Below are 25612 nucleotides of genomic sequence, written 5' to 3' on the forward strand. Positions count from 1 at the left end.
AGTTACCAGAGGGTGTGTGAGTTACCAGAGGGTGTGTGAGTTACCAGAGGGTGTGTGAGTGAGTTACCAGAGGGTGTGTGAGTTACCAGAGGGTGTGTGAGTTACCAGAGGGTGTGTGTGTGAGTTACCAGAGGGTGTGTGAGTGAGTTACCAGAGGGTGTGTGAGTTACCAGAGGGTGTGTGAGTTACCAGAGGGTGTGTGAGTGTGTTACCAGAGGGTGTGTGAGTGAGTTACCAGAGGGTGTGTGAGTTACCAGAGGGTGTGTGAGTTACCAGAGGGTGTGTGTGTGAGTTACCAGAGGGTGTGTGGTGAGTTACCAGAGGGTGTGTGAGTGAGTTACCAGAGGTGTGTGTGAGTTACCAGAGGGTGTGTGAGTTACCAGAGGGTGTGTGAGTGTGTTACCAGAGGGTGTGTGAGTGAGTTACCAGAGGGTGTGTGGGTGTGTTACCAGAGGGGTGTGTGAGTTACCAGAGGGTGTGGGTGAGTTACCAGAGGGTGTGTGGTGAGTTACCAGAGGGGTGTGTGAGTTACCAGAGGGTGTGTGAGTTACCAGAGGGGTGTGTGAGTTACCAGAGGGTGTGTGAGTTACCAGAGGGTGTGTGGTGTGAGTTACCAGAGGGTGGGTGTGTGAGTTACCAGAGGGTGTGTGAGTGTGTTACCAGAGGGTGTGTGAGTTACCAGAGGGTGTGTGAGTGTGTTACCAGAGGGTGTGTGGTGAGTTACCAGAGGGTGTGTGAGTTACCAGAGGGTGTGTGTGTGAGTTACCAGAGGGTGTGTGTGAGTTACCAGAGGGTGTGTGAGTGAGTTACCAGAGGGTGTGTGTGTGAGTTACCAGAGGGTGTGTGTGTGAGTTACCAGAGGGTGTGTGAGTGAGTTACCAGAGGGTGTGTGTGTGAGTTACCAGAGGGTGTGTGAGTTACCAGAGGGTGTGTGAGTTACCAGAGGGTGTGTGGGTGAGTTACCAGAGGGTGTGTGTGAGTTACCAGAGGGTGTGTGAGTTACCAGAGGGTGTGTGAGTTACCAGAGGGTGTGTGAGTTACCAGAGGGTGTGTGTGAGTTACCAGAGGGTGTGTGAGTGAGTTACCAGAGGGTGTGTGTGAGTTACCAGAGGGTGTGTGAGTGAGTTACCAGAGGGTGTGTGAGTGTGTTACCAGAGGGTGTGTGTGAGTTACCAGAGGGTGTGTGGTGAGTTACCAGAGGGTGTGTGAGTTACCAGAGGGTGTGTGAGTTACCAGAGGGTGTGTGAGTTACCAGAGGTGTGTGTGAGTTACCAGAGGGTGTGTGAGTGAGTTACCAGAGGGTGTGTGAGTTACCAGAGGGTGTGTGAGTTACCAGAGGGTGTGTGAGTGTGTTACCAGAGGGTGTGTGAGTGTGTTACCAGAGGGTGTGTGAGTTACCAGAGGGTGTGTGAGTGAGTTACCAGAGGGTGTGTGAGTGTGTTACCAGAGGGTGTGTGTGTGTTACCAGAGGGTGTGTGGTGCAGAGGGTGTGTGAGTTACCAGAGGGTGTGTGAGTGAGTTACCAGAGGGTGTGTGAGTGTGTTACCAGAGGGTGTGTGAGTGTGTTACCAGAGGGTGTGTGTGTGAGTTACCAGAGGGTGTGTGAGTGAGTTACCAGAGGGTGTGTGAGTTACCAGAGGGTGTGTGTGTGAGTTACCAGAGGGTGTGTGAGTTACCAGAGGGTGTGTGAGTGAGTTACCAGAGGGTGTGTGAGTGTGTTACCAGAGGGTGTGTGAGTGTGTTACCAGAGGGTGTGTGAGTTACCAGAGGGTGTGTGAGTGAGTTACCAGAGGGTGTGTGTGTGAGTTACCAGAGGGTGTGTGAGTGAGTTACCAGAGGGTGTGTGAGTGTGTTACCAGAGGGTGTGTGTGAGTTACCAGAGGGTGTGTGAGTGTGTTACCAGAGGGTGTGTGAGTTACCAGAGGGTGTGTGAGTGAGTTACCAAAGGGTGTGTGAGTGAGTTACCAGAGGGTGTGTGAGTGTGTTACCAGAGGGTGTGTGAGTGAGTTACCAAAGGGTGTGTGAGTGAGTTACCAGAGGGTGTGTGAGTGTGTTACCAGAGGGTGTGTGAGTGAGTTACCAGAGGGTGTGTGTGTGAGTTACCAGAGGGTGTGTGTGGTGAGTTACCAGAGGGTGTGTGAGTTACCAGAGGGTGTGTGAGTGTGTTACCAGAGGGTGTGTGTGTGAGTTACCAGAGGGTGTGGGTGAGTTACCAGAGGGTGTGTGAGTGTGTTACCAGAGGGTGTGTGTGTGAGTTACCAGAGGGTGTGTGGTGAGTTACCAGAGGGTGTGTGAGTGGTTACCAGAGGGTGTGTGAGTGAGTTACCAGAGGGTGTGTGAGTGAGTTACCAGAGGGTGTGTGGGTGAGTTACCAGAGGGTGTGTGAGTGTGTTACCAGAGGGTGTGTGTGAGTTACCAGAGGGTGTGTGTGAGTTACCAGAGGGTGTGTGAGTTACCAGAGGGTGTGTGAGTGAGTTACCAGAGGGTGTGTGAGTGTGTTACCAGAGGGTGTGTGAGTGTGTTACCAGAGGGTGTGTGAGTGTGTTACCAGAGGGTGTGTGAGTTACCAGAGGGTGTGTGAGTTACCAGAGGGTGTGTGAGTTACCAGAGGGTGTGTGAGTGAGTTACCAGAGGGTGTGTGTGTGAGTTACCAGAGGGTGTGTGTGTGAGTTACCAGAGGGTGTGTGTGAGTTACCAGAGGGTGTGGTGAGTTACCAGAGGGTGTGTGGGTGTGTTACCAGAGGGTGTGTGAGTGAGTTACCAGAGGGTGTGTGGAGTTACCAGAGGGTGTGTGAGTGTGTTACCAGAGGGTGTGTGGTGTGTGTTACCAGAGGGTGTGTGGTGTGTTACCAGAGGGTGTGTGAGTGAGTTACCAGAGGGTGTGTGAGTTACCAGAGGGTGTGTGGGTGTGTTACCAGAGGGTGTGTGAGTGTGTTACCAGAGGGTGTGTGTGTGAGTTACCAGAGGGTGTGTGAGTGAGTTACCAGAGGGTGGGTGGGTGTGTTACCAGAGGGTGTGTGTGAGTTACCAGAGGGTGTGTGAGTGTGTTACCAGAGGGTGTGTGAGTGGTTACCAGAGGGTGTGTGAGTGTGTTACCAGAGGGTGTGTGAGTGTGAGTTACCAGAGGGTGTGTGTGAGTTACCAGAGGGTGTGGTGAGTTACCAGAGGGTGTGTGTGAGTTACCAGAGGGTGTGTGAGTTACCAGAGGGTGTGTGATACAGAGGTGTGTGAGTTACCAGAGGGTGTGTGTGAGTTACCAGAGGGTGTGTGTGAGTTACCAGAGGGTGTGTGTGTGAGTTACCAGAGGGTGTGTGGGTGTGTTACCAGAGGGTGTGTGTGTGAGTTACCAGAGGGTGTGTGAGTGAGTTACCAGAGGGTGTGTGAGTGTGTTACCAGAGGGTGTGTGTGAGTTACCAGAGGGTGTGTGTGTGAGTTACCAGAGGGTGTGTGTGAGTTACCAGAGGGTGTGTGAGTGAGTTACCAGAGGGTGTGTGAGTTACCAGAGGGTGTGTGGTGTGAGTTACCAGAGGTGTGTGTGAGTTACCAGAGGGTGTGTGAGTTACCAGAGGGTGTGTGTGAGTTACCAGAGGGTGTGTGAGTGTGTTACCAGAGGGTGTGTGAGTGTGTTACCAGAGGGTGTGTGAGTGAGTTACCAGAGGGTGTGTGAGTGTGTTACCAGAGGGTGTGTGAGTGAGTTACCAGAGGGTGTGTGAGTTACCAGAGGGTGTGTGAGTGTGTTACCAGAGGGTGTGTGTGAGTTACCAGAGGGTGTGTGTGTTACCAGAGGGTGTGTGAGTTACCAGAGGGTGTGTGAGTTACCAGAGGGTGTGTGAGTTACCAGAGGGTGTGTGTGAGTTACCAGAGGGTGTGTGAGTGAGTTACCAGAGGGTGTGTGAGTGAGTTACCAGAGGGTGTGTGAGTTACCAGAGGGTGTGTGAGTTACCAGAGGGTGTGTGAGTTACCAGAGGGTGTGTGAGTTACCAGAGGGTGTGTGAGTTACCAGAGGGTGTGTGAGTTACCAGAGGGTGTGTGAGTGAGTTACCAGAGGGTGTGTGAGTGAGTTACCAGAGGGTGTGTGAGTGTGTTACCAGAGGGTGTGTGTGTGAGTTACCAGAGGGTGTGTGGGTGAGTTACCAGAGGGTGTGTGTGTGAGTTACCAGAGGGTGTGTGGGTGAGTTACCAGAGGGTGTGTGAGTTACCAGAGGGTGTGTGAGTGAGTTACCAGAGGGTGTGTGAGTGTGTTACCAGAGGGTGTGTGTGTGAGTTACCAGAGGGTGTGTGGGTGAGTTACCAGAGGGTGTGTGTGTGAGTTACCAGAGGGTGGGTGGGTGTGTTACCAGAGGGTGTGTGAGTGTGTTACCAGAGGGTGTGTGAGTGTGTTACCAGAGGGTGTGTGAGTTACCAGAGGGTGTGTGAGTTACCAGAGGGTGTGTGTGTGTGTTACCAGAGGGTGTGTGAGTGTGTTACCAGAGGGTGTGTGTGTTACCAGAGGGTGTGTGAGTTACCAGAGGGTGTGTGAGTGTGTTACCAGAGGGTGTGTGAGTGAGTTACCAGAGGGTGTGTGAGTGAGTTACCAGAGGGTGTGTGAGTGAGTTACCAGAGGGTGTGTGAGTGAGTTACCAGAGGGTGTGTGAGTGTGTTACCAGAGGGTGTGTGTGTGAGTTACCAGAGGGTGTGTGTGTGAGTTACCAGAGGGTGTGTGAGTTACCAGAGGGTGTGTGAGTTACCAGAGGGTGTGTGTGTGAGTTACCAGAGGGTGTGTGAGTTACCAGAGGGTGTGTGAGTTACCAGAGGGTGTGTGAGTGTGTTACCAGAGGGTGTGTGAGTGTGTTACCAGAGGGTGTGTGAGTGTGTTACCAGAGGGTGTGTGAGTGTGTTACCAGAGGGTGTGTGTGTGAGTTACCAGAGGGTGGGTGGGTGTGTTACCAGAGGGTGTGTGAGTGTGTTACCAGAGGGTGTGTGGGTGTGTTACCAGAGGGTGGGTGGGTGTGTTACCAGAGGGTGTGTGAGTGTGTTACCAGAGGGTGTGTGTGTGAGTTACCAGAGGGTGTGTGGGTGAGTTACCAGAGGGTGTGTGTGTGAGTTACCAGAGGGTGGGTGGGTGTGTTACCAGAGGGTGTGTGAGTGTGTTACCAGAGGGTGTGTGTGTGAGTTACCAGAGGGTGTGTGTGTGAGTTACCAGAGGGTGTGTGTGTGAGTTACCAGAGGGTGTGTGTGTGAGTTACCAGAGGGTGTGTGAGTGAGTTACCAAAGGGTGTGTGAGTGAGTTACCAGAGGGTGTGTGAGTTACCAGAGGGTGTGTGAGTTACCAGAGGGTGTGTGAGTGTGTTACCAGAGGGTGTGTGAGTGTGTTACCAGAGGGTGTGTGTGTGAGTTACCAGAGGGTGTGTGAGTTACCAGAGGGTGTGTGAGTTACCAGAGTGTGTGTGAGTTACCAGAGGGTGTGTGAGTTACCAGAGGGTGTGTGTGTGAGTTACCAGAGGGTGTGTGAGTTACCAGAGGGTGTGTGAGTTACCAGAGGGTGTGTGTGTGAGTTACCAGAGGGTGTGTGTGTGAGTTACCAGAGGGTGTGTGAGTGAGTTACCAGAGGGTGTGTGTGTGAGTTACCAGAGGGTGTGTGAGTGTGTTACCAGAGGGTGTGTGTGTGAGTTACCAGAGGGTGGGTGAGTTACCAGAGGGTGTGTGAGTGTGTTACCAGAGGGTGTGTGAGTTACCAGAGGGTGTGTGAGTTACCAGAGGGTGTGTGAGTGAGTTACCAGAGGGTGTGTGAGTTACCAGAGGGTGTGTGAGTTACCAGAGGGTGTGTGAGTGTGTTACCAGAGGGTGTGTGAGTTACCAGAGGGTGTGTGAGTTACCAGAGGGTGTGTGAGTGAGTTACCAGAGGGTGTGTGGGTGAGTTACCAGAGGGTGTGTGTGTGAGTTACCAGAGGGTGTGTGAGTGAGTTACCAGAGGGTGTGTGAGTGTGTTACCAGAGGGTGTGTGAGTGAGTTACCAGAGGGTGTGTGTGAGTTACCAGAGGGTGGGTGGGTGTGTTACCAGAGGGTGTGTGTGTGAGTTACCAGAGGGTGTGTGTGTGAGTTACCAGAGGGTGGGTGAGTGTGTTACCAGAGGGTGTGTGAGTGTGTTACCAGAGGGTGTGTGAGTTACCAGAGGGTGTGTGAGTGTGTTACCAGAGGGTGTGTGTGTGAGTTACCAGAGGGTGTGTGAGTTACCAGAGGGTGTGTGTGTGGGAGTTACCAGAGGGTGTGTGAGTTACCAGAGGGTGTGTGTGTTACCAGAGGGTGTGTGTGTGTGTTACCAGAGGGTGTGTGTGTTACCAGAGGGTGTGTGTGTTACCAGAGGGTGTGTGTGTGAGTTACCAGAGGGTGGGTGGGTGTGTTACCAGAGGGTGTGTGTGTTACCAGAGGGTGTGTGTGTTACCAGAGGGTGTGAGTGTGTTACCAGAGGGTGTGTGAGTTTGTTACCAGAGGGTGTGTGAGTTACCAGAGGTGTGTGTGTTACCAGAGGGTGTGTGTGTGAGAGTTACCAGAGGGTGTGTGAGTGTGTTACCAGAGGGTGTGTGAGTTACCAGAGGGTGTGTGAGTTACCAGAGGGTGTGTGTGTGAGTTACCAGAGGGTGTGTGAGTGAGTTACCAGAGGGTGGGTGTGTGAGTTACCAGAGGGTGTGTGTGTGAGTTACCAGAGGGTGTGTGTGTGAGTTACCAGAGGGTGGGTGGGTGAGTTACCAGAGGGTGTGTGAGTGTGTTACCAGAGGGTGTGTGAGTGTGTTACCAGAGGGTGTGTGTGTTACCAGAGGGAGTGTGTGTGAGAGTTACCAGAGGGTGTGTGAGTTACCAGAGGGTGTGGTGTGTTACCAGAAGGGTGTGTGTGTGGAGTTACCAGAGGGTGTGTGAGTGTGTTACCAGAGGGTGTGTGAGTTACCAGAGGGTGTGTGAGTTACCAGAGGGTGTGTGTGTGAGTTACCAGAGGGTGTGTGAGTGAGTTACCAGAGGGTGTGTGAGTTACCAGAGGGTGGGTGAGTTACCAGAGGGTGTGTGTGTTACCAGAGGGTGTGTGAGTTACCAGAGGGTGTGTGTTTGAGTTACCAGAGGGTGTGTGGGTGAGTTACCAGAGGGTGTGTGAGTGTGTTACCAGAGGGTGTGTGTGTGAGTTACCAGAGGGTGTGTGAGTGTGTTACCAGAGGGTGTGTGAGTTACCAGAGGGTGTGTGAGTTACCAGAGGGTGTGTGAGTGTGTTACCAGAGGGTGTGTGAGTGTGTTACCAGAGGGTGTGTGAGTTACCAGAGGGTGTGTGAGTTACCAGAGGGTGTGTGAGTTACCAGAGGGTGTGTGAGTGTGTTACCAGAGGGTGTGTGAGTTACCAGAGGGTGTGTGAGTTACCAGAGGGTGTGTGTGTGAGTTACCAGAGGGTGGGTGGGTGTGTTACCAGAGGGTGTGTGAGTGTGTTACCAGAGGGTGTGTGAGTGTGTTACCAGAGGGTGTGTGAGTGTGTTACCAGAGGGTGTGTGAGTGAGTTACCAGAGGGTGTGTGAGTTACCAGAGGGTGTGTGAGTGTGTTACCAGAGGGTGTGTGAGTTACCAGAGGGTGTGTGTGTTACCAGAGGGTGTGTGAGTTACCAGAGGGTGTGTGAGTTACCAGAGGGTGTGTGAGTTACCAGAGGGTGTGTGAGTTACCAGAGGGTGTGTGAGTGAGTTACCAGAGGGTGTGTGAGTGTGTTACCAGAGGGTGTGTGAGTTACCAGAGGGTGTGTGAGTTACCAGAGGGTGTGTGAGTTACCAGAGGGTGTGTGAGTTACCAGAGGGTGTGTGAGTTACCAGAGGGTGTGTGAGTTACCAGAGGGTGTGTGAGTGAGTTACCAGAGGGTGTGTGAGTGAGTTACCAGAGGGTGTGTGAGTGTGTTACCAGAGGGTGTGTGTGTGAGTTACCAGAGGGTGTGTGGGTGAGTTACCAGAGGGTGTGTGTGTGAGTTACCAGAGGGTGTGTGGGTGAGTTACCAGAGGTGTGTGTGAGTTACCAGAGGGTGTGTGAGTGAGTTACCAGAGGGTGTGTGAGTGTGTTACCAGAGGGTGTGTGTGTGAGTTACCAGAGGGTGTGTGGGTGAGTTACCAGAGGGTGTGTGTGTGAGTTACCAGAGGGTGGGTGGGTGTGTTACCAGAGGGTGTGTGAGTGTGTTACCAGAGGGTGTGTGAGTGTGTTACCAGAGGGTGTGTGAGTTACCAGAGGGTGTGTGAGTTACCAGAGGGTGTGTGTGTGTGTTACCAGAGGGTGTGTGAGTGTGTTACCAGAGGGTGTGTGTGTTACCAGAGGGTGTGTGAGTTACCAGAGGGTGTGTGAGTGTGTTACCAGAGGGTGTGTGAGTGAGTTACCAGAGGGTGTGTGAGTGAGTTACCAGAGGGTGTGTGAGTGAGTTACCAGAGGGTGTGTGAGTGAGTTACCAGAGGGTGTGTGAGTGTGTTACCAGAGGGTGTGTGTGTGAGTTACCAGAGGGTGTGTGGGTGAGTTACCAGAGGGTGTGTGTGTGAGTTACCAGAGGGTGGGTGGGTGTGTTACCAGAGGGTGTGTGAGTGTGTTACCAGAGGGTGTGTGGGTGTGTTACCAGAGGGTGTGTGAGTGTGTTACCAGAGGGTGTGTGTGTGAGTTACCAGAGGGTGGGTGGGTGTGTTACCAGAGGGTGTGTGAGTGTGTTACCAGAGGGTGTGTGGGTGTGTTACCAGAGGGTGGGTGGGTGTGTTACCAGAGGGTGTGTGAGTGTGTTACCAGAGGGTGTGTGTGTGAGTTACCAGAGGGTGTGTGGGTGAGTTACCAGAGGGTGTGTGTGTGAGTTACCAGAGGGTGGGTGGGTGTGTTACCAGAGGGTGTGTGAGTGTGTTACCAGAGGGTGTGTGTGTGAGTTACCAGAGGGTGTGTGTGTGAGTTACCAGAGGGTGTGTGTGTGAGTTACCAGAGGGTGTGTGTGTGAGTTACCAGAGGGTGTGTGAGTGAGTTACCAAAGGGGTGTGTGAGTGAGTTACCAGAGGGTGTGTGAGTTACCAGAGGGTGTGTGAGTTACCAGAGGGTGTGTGAGTGTGTTACCAGAGGGTGTGTGAGTGTGTTACCAGAGGGTGTGTGTGTGAGTTACCAGAGGGTGTGTGAGTTACCAGAGGGTGTGTGAGTTACCAGAGGGTGTGTGAGTTACCAGAGGGTGTGTGAGTTACCAGAGGGTGTGTGTGTGAGTTACCAGAGGGTGTGTGAGTTACCAGAGGGTGTGTGAGTTACCAGAGGGTGTGTGTGAGTTACCAGAGGGTGTGTGAGTGAGTTACCAGAGGGTGTGTGAGTGAGTTACCAGAGGGTGTGTGTGTGAGTTACCAGAGGGTGTGTGAGTGTGTTACCAGAGGGTGTGTGTGTGAGTTACCAGAGGGTGGGTGAGTTACCAGAGGGTGTGTGAGTGTGTTACCAGAGGGTGTGTGAGTTACCAGAGGGTGTGTGAGTTACCAGAGGGTGTGTGAGTGAGTTACCAGAGGGTGTGTGAGTTACCAGAGGGTGTGTGAGTTACCAGAGGGTGTGTGAGTGTGTTACCAGAGGGTGTGTGAGTTACCAGAGGGTGTGTGAGTTACCAGAGGGTGTGTGAGTGAGTTACCAGAGGGTGTGTGAGTGAGTTACCAGAGGGTGTGTGTGTGAGTTACCAGAGGGTGTGTGAGTGAGTTACCAGAGGGTGTGTGAGTGTGTTACCAGAGGGTGTGTGAGTGAGTTACCAGAGGGTGTGTGTGTGAGTTACCAGAGGGTGTGTGAGTGTGTTACCAGAGGGTGTGTGTGTGAGTTACCAGAGGGTGGGTGGGTGTGTTACCAGAGGGTGTGTGAGTGTGTTACCAGAGGGTGTGTGAGTGTGTTACCAGAGGGTGTGTGAGTTACCAGAGGGTGTGTGAGTGTGTTACCAGAGGGTGTGTGTGTGAGTTACCAGAGGGTGTGTGTGTTACCAGAGGGTGTGTGTGTGAGAGTTACCAGAGGGTGTGTGAGTTACCAGAGGGTGTGTGTGTTACCAGAAGGTGTGTGTGTGTGTTACCAGAGGGTGTGTGTGTTACCAGAGGGTGTGTGTGTTACCAGAGGGTGTGTGTGTGAGTTACCAGAGGGTGGGTGGGTGTGTTACCAGAGGGTGTGTGTGTTACCAGAGGGTGTGTGTGTTACCAGAGGGTGTGAGTGTGTTACCAGAGGGTGTGTGAGTTTGTTACCAGAGGGTGTGTGAGTTACCAGAGGGTGTGTGTGTTACCAGAGGGTGTGTGTGTGAGAGTTACCAGAGGGTGTGTGAGTGTGTTACCAGAGGGTGTGTGAGTTACCAGAGGGTGTGTGAGTTACCAGAGGGTGTGTGTGTGAGTTACCAGAGGGTGTGTGAGTGAGTTACCAGAGGGTGGGTGTGTGAGTTACCAGAGGGTGTGTGTGTGAGTTACCAGAGGGTGTGTGTGTGAGTTACCAGAGGGTGGGTGGGTGTGTTACCAGAGGGTGTGTGAGTGTGTTACCAGAGGGTGTGTGAGTGTGTTACCAGAGGGTGTGTGTGTTACCAGAGGGAGTGTGTGTGAGAGTTACCAGAGGGTGTGTGAGTTACCAGAGGGTGTGTGTGTTACCAGAAGGTGTGTGTGTGAGAGTTACCAGAGGGTGTGTGAGTGTGTTACCAGAGGGTGTGTGAGTTACCAGAGGGTGTGTGAGTTACCAGAGGGTGTGTGTGTGAGTTACCAGAGGGTGTGTGAGTGAGTTACCAGAGGGTGTGTGAGTTACCAGAGGGTGGGTGGGTGTGTTACCAGAGGGTGTGTGGGTGTGTTACCAGAGGGTGTGTGAGTGTGTTACCAGAGGGTGTGTGTGTGAGTTACCAGAGGGTGTGTGAGTGTGTTACCAGAGGGTGTGTGAGTGTGTTACCAGAGGGTGTGTGAGTGAGTTACCAGAGGGTGTGTGAGTTACCAGAGGGTGTGTGAGTTACCAGAGGGTGTGTGAGTTACCAGAGGGTGTGTGTTTGAGTTACCAGAGGGTGTGTGGGTGAGTTACCAGAGGGTGTGTGAGTGTGTTACCAGAGGGTGTGTGTGTGAGTTACCAAAGGGTGTGTGAGTGTGTTACCAGAGGGTGTGTGTGTGAGTTACCAGAGGGTGTGTGAGTTACCAGAGGGTGTGTGAGTGTGTTACCAGAGGGTGTGTGAGTTACCAGAGGGTGTGTGAGTTACCAGAGGGTGTGTGAGTTACCAGAGGGTGTGTGAGTTACCAGAGGGTGTGTGAGTTACCAGAGGGTGTGTGAGTTACCAGAGGGTGTGTGAGTTACCAGAGGGTGTGTGAGTTACCAGAGGGTGTGTGAGTTTCCAGAGGGTGTGTGAGTTACCAGAGGGTGTGTGTGTTACCAGAGGGTGTGTGAGTTACCAGAGGGTGTGTGTTTGAGTTACCAGAGGGTGTGTGGGTGAGTTACCAGAGGGTGTGTGAGTGTGTTACCAGAGGGTGTGTGTGTGAGTTACCAAAGGGTGTGTGAGTGTGTTACCAGAGGGTGTGTGTGTGAGTTACCAGAGGGTGTGTGAGTTACCAGAGGGTGTGTGAGTGTGTTACCAGAGGGTGTGTGAGTGTGTTACCAGAGGGTGTGTGAGTTACCAGAGGGTGTGTGAGTTACCAGAGGGTGTGTGAGTTACCAGAGGGTGTGTGAGTGTGTTACCAGAGGGTGTGTGAGTTACCAGAGGGTGTGTGAGTTACCAGAGGGTGTGTGAGTTACCAGAGGGTGTGTGAGTGTGTTACCAGAGGGTGTGTGAGTTACCAGAGGGTGTGTGAGTTACCAGAGGGTGTGTGAGTTACCAGAGGGTGTGTGAGTGTGTTACCAGAGGGTGTGTGAGTTACCAGAGGGTGTGTGAGTGTGTTACCAGAGGGTGTGTGAGTTACCAGAGGGTGTGTGAGTTACCAGAGGGTGTGTGAGTTACCAGAGGGTGTGTGAGTTACCAGAGGGTGTGTGAGTTACCAGAGGGTGTGTGAGTGAGTTACCAGAGGGTGTGTGAGTTACCAGAGGGTGTGTGAGTTACCAGAGGGTGTGTGAGTGAGTTACCAGAGGGTGTGTGAGTGTGTTACCAGAGGGTGTGTGTTTGAGTTACCAGAGGGTGTGTGAGTTACCAGAGGGTGTGTGTGTGAGTTACCAGAGGGTGTGTGTGTGAGTTACCAGAGGGTGTGTGAGTTACCAGAGGGTGTGTGAGTGTGTTACCAGAGGGTGTGTGTTTGAGTTACCAGAGGGTGTGTGAGTTACCAGAGGGTGTGTGAGTGTGTTACCAGAGGGTGAGTGAGTTACCAGAGGGTGTGTGAGTTACCAGAGGGTGTGTGAGTGTGTTACCAGAGGGTGTGTGTTTGAGTTACCAGAGGGTGTGTGAGTTACCAGGTGTGTGGTGTGTCGAGGTAGTGAGTTAGAGGGTGTGAGTTACCAGAGGGTGTGTGAGTTACCAGAGGGTGTGTGAGTTACCAGAGGGTGTGTGAGTGTGTTACCAGAGGGTGTGTGAGTTACCATGAAGGGCAGGTGGGTTGAATAAAGAGAAAACAATACCTTAAAAAATCCATAAATGTATAATTCTTACAGTATATCTATACAGTATATCTATACAGTATATCTATAGACTACATTGAGGTTTTTCTTTTATTATTTTAGGCTATCTGGCATTAGTGCATAAGGCTGAATGTAGCCAAATAGCCAATCACCAATCACCAAATGTTAACATCGATCCACAGAGGCTAAAAGGACAATGTCTTTGTGGTGTTAAGTTTAATTCAATAAGAGAAAAGATGTGAAATGGAGAGTTGAAGATAAAGACAAAGGAGGAGGTAGAAGAGGATGGTAGCAGTACCTTCAGATAGGGAACAGATAGGGCTGTGGCACGTCAAGGGAACAGGGACTTCAGATAGGGCTGTGGCACGTCAAGGGAACTGGGACTTCAGATAGGGAACAGATAGGCCTGTGGCACGTCAAGGGAACTGGGACTTCAGATAGGCCTGTGGCACGTCAAGGGAACTGGGACTTCAGATAGGGAACAGATAGGGCTGTGGCAGGTCAAGGGAACTGGGACTTGGGAATTCAGATAGGGAACAGATAGGCCTGTGGCACGTCAAGGGAACTGGGACTTCAGATAGGGAACAGATAGGCCTGTGGCACGTCAAGGGAACTGGGACTTCAGATAGGGAACAGATAGGCCTGTGGCACGTCAAGGGAACTGGGACTTCAGATAGGGAACAGATAGGCCTGTGGCACGTCAAGGGAACTGGGACTTCAGATAGGGAACAGATAGGGCTGTGGCACGTCAAGGGAACTGGGACTTCAGATAGGGAACAGATAGGGCTGTGGCAGGTCAAGGGAACTGGGACTTCAGATAGGGAACAGATAGGCCTGTGGCACGTCAAGGGAACTGGGACTTCAGATAGGGAACAGATAGGCCTGTGGCACGTCAAGGGAACTGGGACTTCAGATAGGCCTGTGGCACGTCAAGGGAACTGGGACTTCAGATAGGGAACAGATAGGCCTGTGGCACGTCAAGGGAACTGGGACTTCAGATAGGGAACAGATAGGCCTGTGGCACGTCAAGGGAACTGGGACTTCAGATAGGGAACAGATAGGCCTGTGGCACGTCAAGGGAACTGGGACTTCAGATAGGGAACAGATAGCCTGTGGCACGTCAAGGGAACTGGGACTTCAGATAGGGAACAGATAGGCCTGTGGCACGTCAAGGGAACTGGGACTTCAGATAGGCCTGTGGCACGTCAAGGGAACTGGGACTTCAGATAGGGAACAGATAGGGCTGTGGCAGGTCAAGGGAACTGGGACTTCAGATAGGGCTGTGGCAGGTCAAGGGAACTGGGACTTCAGATAGGGAACAGATAGGCCTGTGGCAGGTCAAGGGAACAGGGACTTCAGATAGGGAAAAGATAGGCCTGTGGCACGTCAAGGGAACTGGGACTTCAGATAGGGCTGTGGCACGTCAAGGGAACTGTAGCCTACTGTTCAGATGGTTAAATGGAAACTGAAATCTGGGCATTGACTGTAGGTCTATAACCTCTCACATAGCCTTAATAATATCCCTCTAAAAGCCTTGGGGGTCTACTAAGCTAACATATGGGATTGTTTTAGGGTGGTCAAACCATGGATCATTAAGATATTTGATTTAGAATGTTAGGACCCCTGTATGTATAAAAAATAATATTTACAAATTATTTGATAAAATATCGAATTTGTCCTTTACTACTAAAGCCCATAGGAACACATTGAACAACACATTCAGAAATAGCAAAAAGGACAGGCAGAAATAAATAATAAGGAACCAGGTTTTGGAGAGTCTGTCCTGTATCTAGGAGATGTAAGAAAGATCATGATATATTGTCGTTTTTTGGACACATATTTAACCCCTTTTATTTTTGGTGGCACAAAACTACCTCCATACTTCCATTCATTTTTTAAACCGGTACTGGGTTTAAACTTTAAACTTGCGCGTGCAAGTATATATATACAGTGGGGGAAAAAAGTATTTAGTCAGCCACCAATTGTGCAAGTTCTCCCACTTAAAAAGATGAGAGAGGCCTGTAATTTTCATCATAGGTACACATCAACTATGACAGACAAAATGAGAAAAAAAAATCCAGAAAATCACATTGTAGGATTTTTAATGAATTTATTTGCAAATTATGGTGGAAAATAAGTATTTGGTCAAAAACAAAAGTTTCTCAATACTTTGTTATATACCCTTTGTTGGCAATGACACAGGTCAAACGTTTTCTGTAAGTCTTCACAAGGTTTTCACACACTTTTGCTGGTATTTTGGCCCATTCCTCCATGCAAATCTCCTCTAGAGCAGTGATGTTTTGGGGCTGTCGCTGGGCAACACAGACTTTCAACTCCCTCCAAAGATTTTCTATGGGGTTGAGATCTGTAGACTGGCTAGGCCACTTCAGGACCTTGAAATGCTTCTTACGAAGCCACTCCTTCGTTGCCCGGGCGGTGTTTGGGATCATTGTCATGCTGAAAGACCCAGCCATGTTTCATCTTCAATGCCCTTGCTGATGGAAGGAGGTTTTCACTCAAAATCTCACGATACATGGCCCCATTCATTCTTTCCTTTACACGGATCAGTCGTCCTGGTCCCTTTGCAGAAAAACAGCCCCAAAGCATGATGTTTCCACCCCCATGCTTCACAGTAGGTATGGTGTTCTTTGGATACAACTCAGCATTCTTTGTCCTCCAAACACGACGACTTGAGTTTTTACCAAAAAGTTATATTTTGGTTTCATCTGACCATATGACATTCTCCCAATCCTCTTCTGGATCATCCAAATGCACTCTAGCAAACTTCAGACGGGCCTGAACGTGTACTGGCTTAAGCAGGGGGACACGTCTGGCACTGCAGGATTTGAGTCCCTGGCGGCGTAGTGTGTTACTGATGGTAGGCTTTGTTACTTTGGTCCCAGCTCTCTGCAGGTCGTTCACTAGGTCCCCCGTGTGGTTCTGGGATTTTTGCTCACCGTTTTTGTGATCATTTTGACCCCACGGGGTGAGATCTTGCGTGGAGCCCCAGATCGAGGGAGATTATCAGTGGTCTTGTATGTCTTCCATTTCCTAATAATTGCTCCCACAGTTGATTTCTTCAAACCAAGCTGCTTACCTATTGCAGATTCAGTCTTCCCAGCCTGGTGCAGGTCTACAATTTTGTTTCTGGTGTCCTTTGACAGCTCTTTGGTCTTGGCCATAGTGGAGTTTGGAGTGTGACTGTTTGAGGTTGTGGACAGGTGTCTTTTATACTGATAACAAGTTCAAACAGGTGCCATTAATACAGGTAACGAGTGGAGGACAGAGGAGCCTCTTAAAGAAGAAGTTACAGGTCTGTGAGAGCCAGAAATCTTGCTTGTTTGTAGGTGACCAAATACTTATTTTCCACCATAATTTGCAAATAAATTCATAAAAAATCCTACAATGTGATTTTCTGGATTTTCTTTTCTCAATTTGTCTGTCATAGTTGACGTGTACCTATGATGAAAATTACAGGCCTCTCTCATCTTTTTAAGTGGGAGAACTTGCACAATTGGTGGCTGACTAAATACTTGTTTTCCCCACTGTATATATATATATTTATTAATTTTTTTACTCACCCTACTTGAGTTGAACACCAATGTCCTCCTCTCTTTCATGTTGGAAAAACGGTCTATGTCTCTGTCATACAGTTGTCTGTCATACAGTATGCTTTTACTTTTTGTTGTCATAGGCTACCTAGCAAAAATGCTTGCTAGCCTAACTTCCTGTCATGGACAATGAACCAGCTAAGTTAGCTAGTCTACATTTACATTACATTTACGTCATTTAGCAGACGCTCTTATCCAGAGCGACTTACAGTTAGTGCATACATTATTCTTTTTTATTTTCATACTGCCCCCCCATGGGAATCGAACCCACAACCCTGGCGTTGCAAACGCCATGCTCTACCAACTGAGCTACCTCCCTGCCGGCCATTCCCTCCCCTACCCTGGACGACGCTGGGCCAATTGTGCGCCGCCCCATTGGTCTCCCGGTTGCGGCCGGCTACAGCAGAGCCTGGATTCGAACCAGGATCTCTAGTGGCACAGCTAGCACTGCCTTAGACCACTGCGCCACTCGGGAGGTTGTCACTCTACATGAGCAACAATGAACCAGCTAAGTTAGCTAGTTAGCTAGTCTACTAGGTTACATCTAGGCTACATATTGAACTTCAATCGTCTCAGGCCAGTGGCACAATATATTAATTCATGGTTAGATTAGAATCGCCGTCATAGTCATTGGCCTGTACAGAGAATTAAGTCAAAACCACAAGTCCAAATCCCCATCTCCATCCGTGGCTTAGGAAAGGGCCGATTTAGCAAGCTAGCTACTGCAGGACATCAACACAAGCAGACCAGAAACAGACACGTTTGTCTGACAATGATGCCGTTTTGCTTAGGAAGTGATTTGATTGGTGTGAAGCCAAATCCAAAATGGCCTCCCTTGGGGAACGTTTTGCTGCACCAAGACAACCCACAGTTGAGCTCAGCTCAACGCTGATTGGCTAATTATATTATTAAAAAAATTTGCAAGGGAGGCCAAATGCTTGCTGGCATCAATCAATCAAATGCTACAGAGGCAACATGTCATACTCTTTCGGTCCAGACAGCATCAGATACATGGGCCACACATACTGAGACAGAGGGGCGCTGTTTCCCTCGCTCTGATGATTTCTCCAGTGAGATTCAGCCACTTGCGAATTGACGGAAAATTATGAAAACACAGAGCGAGACGAAGTATGTTTTCATAATGATTATTATTATCTGTATCTGTGTGTCTGTGTCTGTGTGTCTGTGTGTCTGTGTGTCTGTGTGTGTGTGTGTGTTTGTGTGTGTCTGTGTGTGTGTGTGTGTGTGTGTGTGTGTGTGTGTGTCTTTGTCTGTCCCAGGCTCCGTTGGGTAGACAGGATATCTGTGGTTCTCTTTGACCACTCTGTCACTCTACAGAGAAAGAACCAGAGGATCATTTGGGACAGGTAGATTGTGGGAAATGTGTTGTCAGGCGGCATGTAGGGAGATGAACCCTGACAAAACCTAAAACAAGGTTGAAACATGACCTTCCCTTATCTTAACAACCTCTATGTACTGTATAGGAGCCAAGAGCAGAGAGAGAGAAAAACATATTCATACATTACCTTCCCTTATCTTAACAACCTCTATGTACTGTATAGGAGCCAAGAGCAGAGAGAGAGAAAAACATATTCATACATTACCTTCCCTTATCTTAACAACCTCTATGTACTGTATAGGAGCCAAGAGAAGCAGAGAGAGAGAAAAACATATTCATACATTACCTTCCCTTATCTTAACAACCTCTATGTACTGTATAGGAGCCAAGAGAAGCAGAGAGAGAGAAAAACATATTCATACATTACCTTCCCTTATCTTAACAACCTCTATGTACTGTATAGGAGCCAAGAGAAGCAGAGAGAGAGAAAAACATATTCATACATTACTTTCCCTTATCTTAACAACCTCTATGTACTGTATAGGAGCCAAGAGAAGCAGAGAGAGAAAAACATATTCATACATTACCTTCCCTTATCTTAACAACCTCTATGTACTGTATAGGAGCCAAGAGAAGCAGAGAGAGAAAAACATATTCATACATTACCTTCCCTTATCTTAACAACCTCTATGTACTGTATAGGAGCCAAGAGAGCAGAGAGAGAAAAACATATTCATACATTACCTTCCCTTATCTTAACAACCTCTGTACTGTATAGGAGCCAAGAGAAGCAGAGAGAGAAAAACATATTCATACATTACCTTCCCTTATCTTAACAACCTCTATGTACTGTATAGGAGCCAAGAGAAGCAGAGAGAGAAAAACATATTCATACATTACCTTCCCTTATCTTAACAACCTCTATGTACTGTGTAGGAGCCAAGAGAAGCAGAGAGAGAGAAAAACATATTCATACATTACCTTCCCTTATCTTAACAACCTCTATGTACTGTATAGGAGCCAAGAGAAGCAGAGAGAGAGAAAAACATATTCATACATTACCTTCCCCTTATCTTAACAACCTCTATGTACTGTATAGGAGCCAAGAGAAGCAGAGAGAGAGAAAAAACATATTCATACATTACCTTCCCTTATCTTAACAACCTCTATGTACTGTATAGGAGCCAAGAGAAGCAGAGAGAGAAAAACATATTCATACATTACCTTCCCTTATCTTAACAACCTCTATGTACTGTATAGGAGCCAAGAGAAGCAGAGAGAGAGAAAAACATATTCATACATTACCTTCCCTTATCTTAACAACCTCTATATACTGTATAGGAGCCAAGAGAAGCAGAGAGAGAAAAACATATTCATACATTACCTTCCCTTATCTTAACAACCTCTATGTACTGTATAGGAGCCAAGAGAAGCAGAGAGAGAAAAACATATTCATACATTACCTTCCCTTATCTTAACAACCTCTATGTACTGTATAGGAGCCAAGAGAAGCAGAGAGAGAAAAACATATTCATACATTACCTTCCCTTATCTTAACAACCTCTATGTACTGTATAGGAGCCAAGAGAAGCAGAGAGAGAAAAACATATTCATACATTACCTTCCCTTATCTTAACAACCTCTATGTACTGTATAGGAGCCAAGAGAAGCAGAGAGAGAGAAAAACATATTCATACATTACCTTCCATTATCTTAACAACCTCTATGTACTGTATAGGAGCCAAGAGAGGCAGAGAGAGAGAAACATATTCATATTTTCTTTCCAATCAGCCTCCTCATTAAGAAGGAAAGTGATGAATTGTCATCAGTTCCAGCAGATTCATCAGAGTCGTTATGAATATTATCATGGATATTACAATGTCCACCTCCATCCTAAATCTGCTCAGAGAAGGGAGGAAGGGAGAGAGAGAGGGAGGGAGGGAGGGAGAGAGAGAGAGAGAGAGAGAGAGAGAGAGGGAGGGAGGGAGGGAGGGAGGGAGGGAGGGAGGTTGTTTTTGGGTTAGTATATCAGCTATGTTCTATTAGGGAGTGAGGGAGGTTGTTTTTGGGTTAGTATATCAGCTATGTTCTATTAGGGAGGGAGGGAGGTTGTTTTTGGGTTAGTATATCAGCTATGTTCTATTCCTTAACCACAACACCACTGTCCCTGGAGCAGGAGGTGAGGGAGGTGAAGGACACTCTGCACACCATGCTGACACGGCTTAATGAGGAGGAGGAGGAGGAAGAGGAGGAAGACCAGTATTTCAGTGACAGCTGGGAGATTTGATACGGGGGTGTCTGTTTTCTCCTGTGTTCTATGACCACTCCCTCCCAGAGAGCCCTCCCTCTCTGGCACCCTGACTGACCCCTGACCCCTGACCCCTGACCTATAACCCATGGACCTGCCAGACTCTGTGAGGTTGACGTCAGCTCTGCAGCAAAGAGGACCCCACCATATTCATTTTACTGTAGCTCCATCTCCTGAACAATGAGTGTTGTGTTGCCTGACAATTACAGAGGGATTTGACTATATAACAGCAGTAGTTGTATTTCTGCAGTTATGTGTAACAATGGAAGATATTTTATATATATATTAATGGAGGAAACTTTGATACAAATCTTGTCATATCTAAATAGGTTTATGAGATCAGTTATGTCCAAGTCTGATTTGGGAGAAAAACATTGGAAGATTATTTATTTTACTATATGGAGACATTTTCACATGAATCTTCTAAATATTTTTGACAGTTGTAGTCAGTTTAACCAGGCTGAAACACAGCAGTGCCATAGGCAGCAGACACACAGAACAACATGTTCTGACTGCTACAAGAGATGGAGATGCTGCAGTGCCATAGGCAGCAGACACACAGAACAACATGTTCTGACTGCTACAAGAGATGGAGATGCTGCAGTGCCATAGGCAGCAGACACACAGAACAACATGTTCTGACTGCTACAAGAGATGGAGATGCTGCAGTGCCATAGGCAGCAGACACACAGAACAACATGTTCTGACTGCTACAAGAGATGGAGATGCTGCAGTGCCATAGGCAGCAGACACACAGAACAACATGTTCTGACTGCTACAAGAGATGGAGATGCTGCAGTGCCATAGGCAGCAGACACACAGAACAACATGTTCTGACTGCTACAAGAGATGGAGATGCTGCAGTGCCATAGGCAGCAGACACACAGAACAACATGTTCTGACTGCTACAAGAGATGGAGATGCTGCAGTGCCATAGGCAGCAGACACACAGAACAACATGTTCTGACTGCTACAAGAGATGGAGATGCTGCAGTGCCATAGGCAGCAGACACACAGAACAACATGTTCTGACTGCTACAAGAGATGGAGATGCTGCAGTGCCATAGGCAGCAGACACACAGAACAACATGTTCTGACTGCTACAAGAGATGGAGATGCTGCAGTGCCATAGGCAGCAGACACACAGAACAACATGTTCTGACTGCTACAAGAGATGGAGATGCTGCAGTGCCATAGGCAGCAGACACACAGAACAACATGTTCTGACTGCTACAAGAGATGGAGATGCTGCAGTGCCATAGGCAGCAGACACACAGAACAACATGTTCTGACTGCTACAAGAGATGGAGATGCTGCAGTGCCATAGGCAGCAGACACACAGAACAACATGTTCTGACTGCTACAAGAGATGGAGATGCTGCAGTGCCATAGGCAGCAGACACACAGAACAACATGTTCTGACTGCTACAAGAGATGGAGATGCTGCAGTGCCATAGGCAGCAGACACACAGAACAACATGTTCTGACTGCTACAAGAGATGGAGATGCTGCAGTGCCATAGGCAGCAGACACACAGAACAACATGTTCTGACTGCTACAAGAGATGGAGATGCTGGTTTCCTCTCAACATTTTATAGGAATCAGAACAGACTGAACAGCTTTTAATAGTGATAATGTTGAACATTCCATCCTGATAATGTTGAACATTCCATCCTAATAATGTTGAACATTCCATCCTAATAATGTTGAACATTCCATCCTAATAATGTTGAACATTCCATCCTGATAATGTTGAGCATTCCATCCTAATAATGTTGAGCATTCCATCCTAATAATGTTGAACATTCCATCCTAATAATGTTGAACATTCCATCCCAATAATATTGAACATTCCATCCCAATAATATTGAACATTCCATCCTAATAATGTTGAACATTCCATCCTGATAATGTTGAACATTCCATCCTAATAATGTTGAACATTCCATCCCAATAATATGGAACATTCCATCCTAATAATGTTGAACATTCCATCCTAATAATGTTGAACATTCCATCCCAATAATATTGAACATTCCATCCTAATAATGTTGAACATTCCATCCTAATAATGTTGAACATTCCATCCTAATAATGTTGAACATTCCATCCCAATAATATTGAACATTCCATCCCAATAATGTTGAACATTCCATCCTAATAATGTTGAACATTCCATCCTAATAATGTTGAACATTCCATCCTAATAATGTTGAACATTCCATCCTAATAATGTTGAACATTCCATCCCAATAATGTTGAGCATTCCATCCTAATAATGTTGAACATTCCACCCCAATAATGTTGAGCATTCCATCCTAATAATGTTGAGCATTCCATCCTAATAATGTTGAACATTCCATCCTAATAATGTTGAACATTCCATCCTAATAATGTTGAACATTCCATCCTAATAATGTTGAACATTCCATCCTAATAATGTTGAGCATTCCATCCTAATAATGTTGAGCATTCCATCCTAATAATGTTGAGCATTCCATCCTAATAATGTTGAACATTGATGTTGATGTATATCGGGTCTCCAATAAGACCTCAGCTCCATCTGTAATATGTGACAGTAGAGAAGAACCAACTGGACCAACAGGAGAGAAGGACTTAATGGACCAACAGTAGAGAAGAACCAAATGGACCAACAGTAGAGAAGAACCAAATGGACCAACAGGACAATCCCACAGTGTTTCTGTGTTTTCTGTTTTCTGCAACATTCTAAAAGATCAGAGTATTCTGTGTGTGATGCTAAATGCTAACCACAGTAGTGTGTGTGATGCTAAATGCTAACCACAGTAGTGTGTGTGATGCTAAATGCTAACCACAGTAGTGTGTGTATGATGCTAAATGCTAACCACAGTAGTGTGTGTGTGATGCTACATGCTAACCACAGTAGTGTGTGTGATGCTAAATGCTAACCACAGTAGATGCTAAATGCTAACCACAGAAGTGTGTGTGTGTGATGCTAAATGCTAACCACAGAAGAGTGTGTGTGTTTGATGATAAATATTAATTGTTTTATAACACTACGATTGGTTTATAGCATTTTATTGTATTATTTTAGTAAATTTTTACCCCCATTCTTCGCCCCAATTTCATGATTACGAGATTGTCTCATCGCTGCAACTCCCCAACAGACTCGGGAGAGGTGAATGTCGAGTCATGTGTCCTCCAAAACATGACCCGCCAAGCCACACTTCTTAACACCCGCTCGCTTAACCCGGAAGCCAGCTGCACCAATGTGTCGGAGTAAACACAGTTCAACTGAAGACAGCCTGCAGGTGCCCGGCCCGCCACAAGGAGTCGCTAGAGCGCAATGAGCCAAGTAAAGTCCCCCGGAGCAAACCCTCCCCTAACCGCTGGGCCAAACCCTCCCCTAACCGCTGGGCCAAACCCTCCCCTAACCGCTGGGCCAAACCCTCCCCTAACCGCTGGGCCAAACCCTCCCCTAACCGCTGGGCCAAACCCTCCCCTAACCGCTGGGCCAAACCCTCCCCTAACCGCTGGGCCAAACCCTCCCCTAACCGCTGGGCCAAACCCTCCCCTAACCGCTGGGCCAAACCCTCCCCTAACCGCTGGGCCAAACCCTCCCCTAACCGCTGGGCCAAACCCTCCCCTAACCGCTGGGCCAAACCCTCCCCTAACCGCTGGGCCAAACCCTCCCCTAACCGCTGGGCCAAACCCTCCCCTAACCGCTGGGCCAAACCCTCCCCTAACCCGGCCAAACCCTCCCCTAACCGCTGGGCCAAACCCTCCCCTAACCGCTGGGCCAAACCCTCCCCTAACCCGGCCAAACCCTCCCCTAACCTAACCTCCGCTGCCCTATGAGACTACCAGTCACGGCCGGTTGTGACACAGCCTGGGATCAAACCCCGGGCTGTAGTGAAGCCGCAACACTGTGATTCAGTGCCTTAGACCGCTGCGTTTTTGTCTATGATATGACTTCTTCAGTGTGGTGCTACAGAGGAGAGGTGAAGCTAACTTGATACTCTGTCTGTGTCTTCAGTTAAGGAACTGGGGATGTGGTAAGATCCATAGAAATATAATCAATAGAACGGGCGTCCCCATTCAAGTCAATGAGGGCATAATGGGTGGACTGGCGACCATTGCGAGTGTACCCATAGGAGCAAAGCAGGAAGTAAAATTTGTGCTAAAATATCTTATGTGATTTGTTGATTCAACTCAACTGACATTACAAAAAATACATTCCATTGCATGAGCCACATCAGTTAACATCATTTGAATGAACATTCTACATTACCATGGAAATTATTGCATCACAATCAATACCAGGCAGCCATGAGTTTACCAGTCAAATTGGTTCCAAGCCCTTTCTATTAATTGTATTTCTATGGTATGATCTCTTATCTCCACTGTTTAGGAGTCAGGGTTTGAAGGAACAGTCCACCCTATACAGAATAGTTGTTAGTAACTGCTGTTTGTTCACATTTGGCTTAAAAAAGCACTGTTTTTGTTATATTTGTTGCTTTTTACAGGACATGTGTTGCTTTTGTTTAATGAAGGATTGTTCCGACACTGAGCTACGACTGTTTATTTCACTGGGTACCACTTTGTGCTCTCGCTATTTAACTTGATCTAAACTGTCCAATGGAGACCAGTGAGTCTAACTTCAAGGTGGCCTGAAGGCTATTCCATGAGCTGGGGGCATACAAACTAAAGCATTTCCCCCAGATCAGGGGAGACCCGCGGGACCTCCAGAACCAGCTAGTCCAGAGAGCGGGTCTGAAAATGGCTGGATCTCCAATTAATACGTGAGCTGAGGTAGTGGGGGGAATCTCTGAAGAACCTCTTTTTATATAAAAAAAAGTAGCCAGTGCTGGGCCCTTCTTTTTGTCTGAGACTCCCAGCCAACAGAACTATACAAAATAATAATAATATGCCATTTAGCAGACGCTTTTATCCAAAGCGACTTACAGTCATGCGTGCATACATTTTTTTTGTGTATGGGTGGTCCCGGGGTTCGAACCCACTACCTTGGCGTTACAAGCACCGTGCTCTACCAGTTGAGCTACAGAGGACCACCAAAATGCACTGATGTGTACTAAAATTGTCCCCAGTGATAAAACACAGTGCTGAGTGATAGACTGAATCTAAAGGTTTTAAAACAGAGCCTTCCGAATGCATGTAGATTATACAGTATCACCATAATACTGGGAGAAACATTGCTTGAACACTACTTTTGACCAGGGCTTTGGTGTAAAGTAGTGCACTATATTTATTAATTTTTGATTTAACCTTTATTTAACCAGGAAAAGCCCATTGAGACCCAGAGTTTATTTTTCAAGGGAGACCTGGCCAAGAAGGCAGCAACAATCAATACATTACAGAATTAAATCATACAACAACACAATTCAACATCATGATCCAGCCTAAAAAAAACATTTACACTCCTCTGTAACAGTCTCCAACAACATCTTAAATTCATTCAGTGGTACTAACATATCTAGATGAAGCCTGGGTTGTCGACTATTCCAGGCCTCTGGTGCACAAGACGAGACGGCAGTCTTCCCTAATACTGTAAATGTCCTGGGGACTTTAAGTAGCAACCACCTAGCAGACCGGGTCTGGTACCTGCTGGTGGAGACCAGACTACAGTAGCAACCACCTAGCAGACCGGGTCTGGTAACTGGTGGAGAAGGAGACCAGACTACAGTAGCAACCACCTAGCAGACCGGGTCTGGTACCTGGTGGTGAAGGAGACCAGACTACAGTAGCAACCACCTAGCAGACCGGGTCTGGTACCTGGTGGTGGAGAAGGAGACCAGACTACAGTAGCAACCACCTAGCAGACCGGGTCTGGT

At 48.2% G+C, this 25612-nt stretch overlaps 1 protein-coding gene across 1 annotated transcript in view; it reads left to right on the forward strand.

Moving 5' to 3' along the window:
- Window positions 1–22973, forward strand: part of disc1 (DISC1 scaffold protein) — a 115903-nt gene extending 92930 nt beyond the window's left edge. Inside the window, exon 15 of the mRNA XM_045213535.1 lies at window positions 19570–22973. Within this exon, the coding sequence (XP_045069470.1) occupies window positions 19570–19760 (191 nt within the window). The 3' untranslated portion in view covers window positions 19761–22973. The remainder of the gene's footprint in view (window positions 1–19569) is intronic.
- Window positions 22974–25612: the final 2639 nt, after the last annotated feature.

Source organism: Coregonus clupeaformis, unplaced genomic scaffold (genome assembly GCF_020615455.1).
Source record: "Coregonus clupeaformis isolate EN_2021a unplaced genomic scaffold, ASM2061545v1 scaf0122, whole genome shotgun sequence".
NCBI lineage: Eukaryota > Metazoa > Chordata > Actinopteri > Salmoniformes > Salmonidae > Coregonus > Coregonus clupeaformis.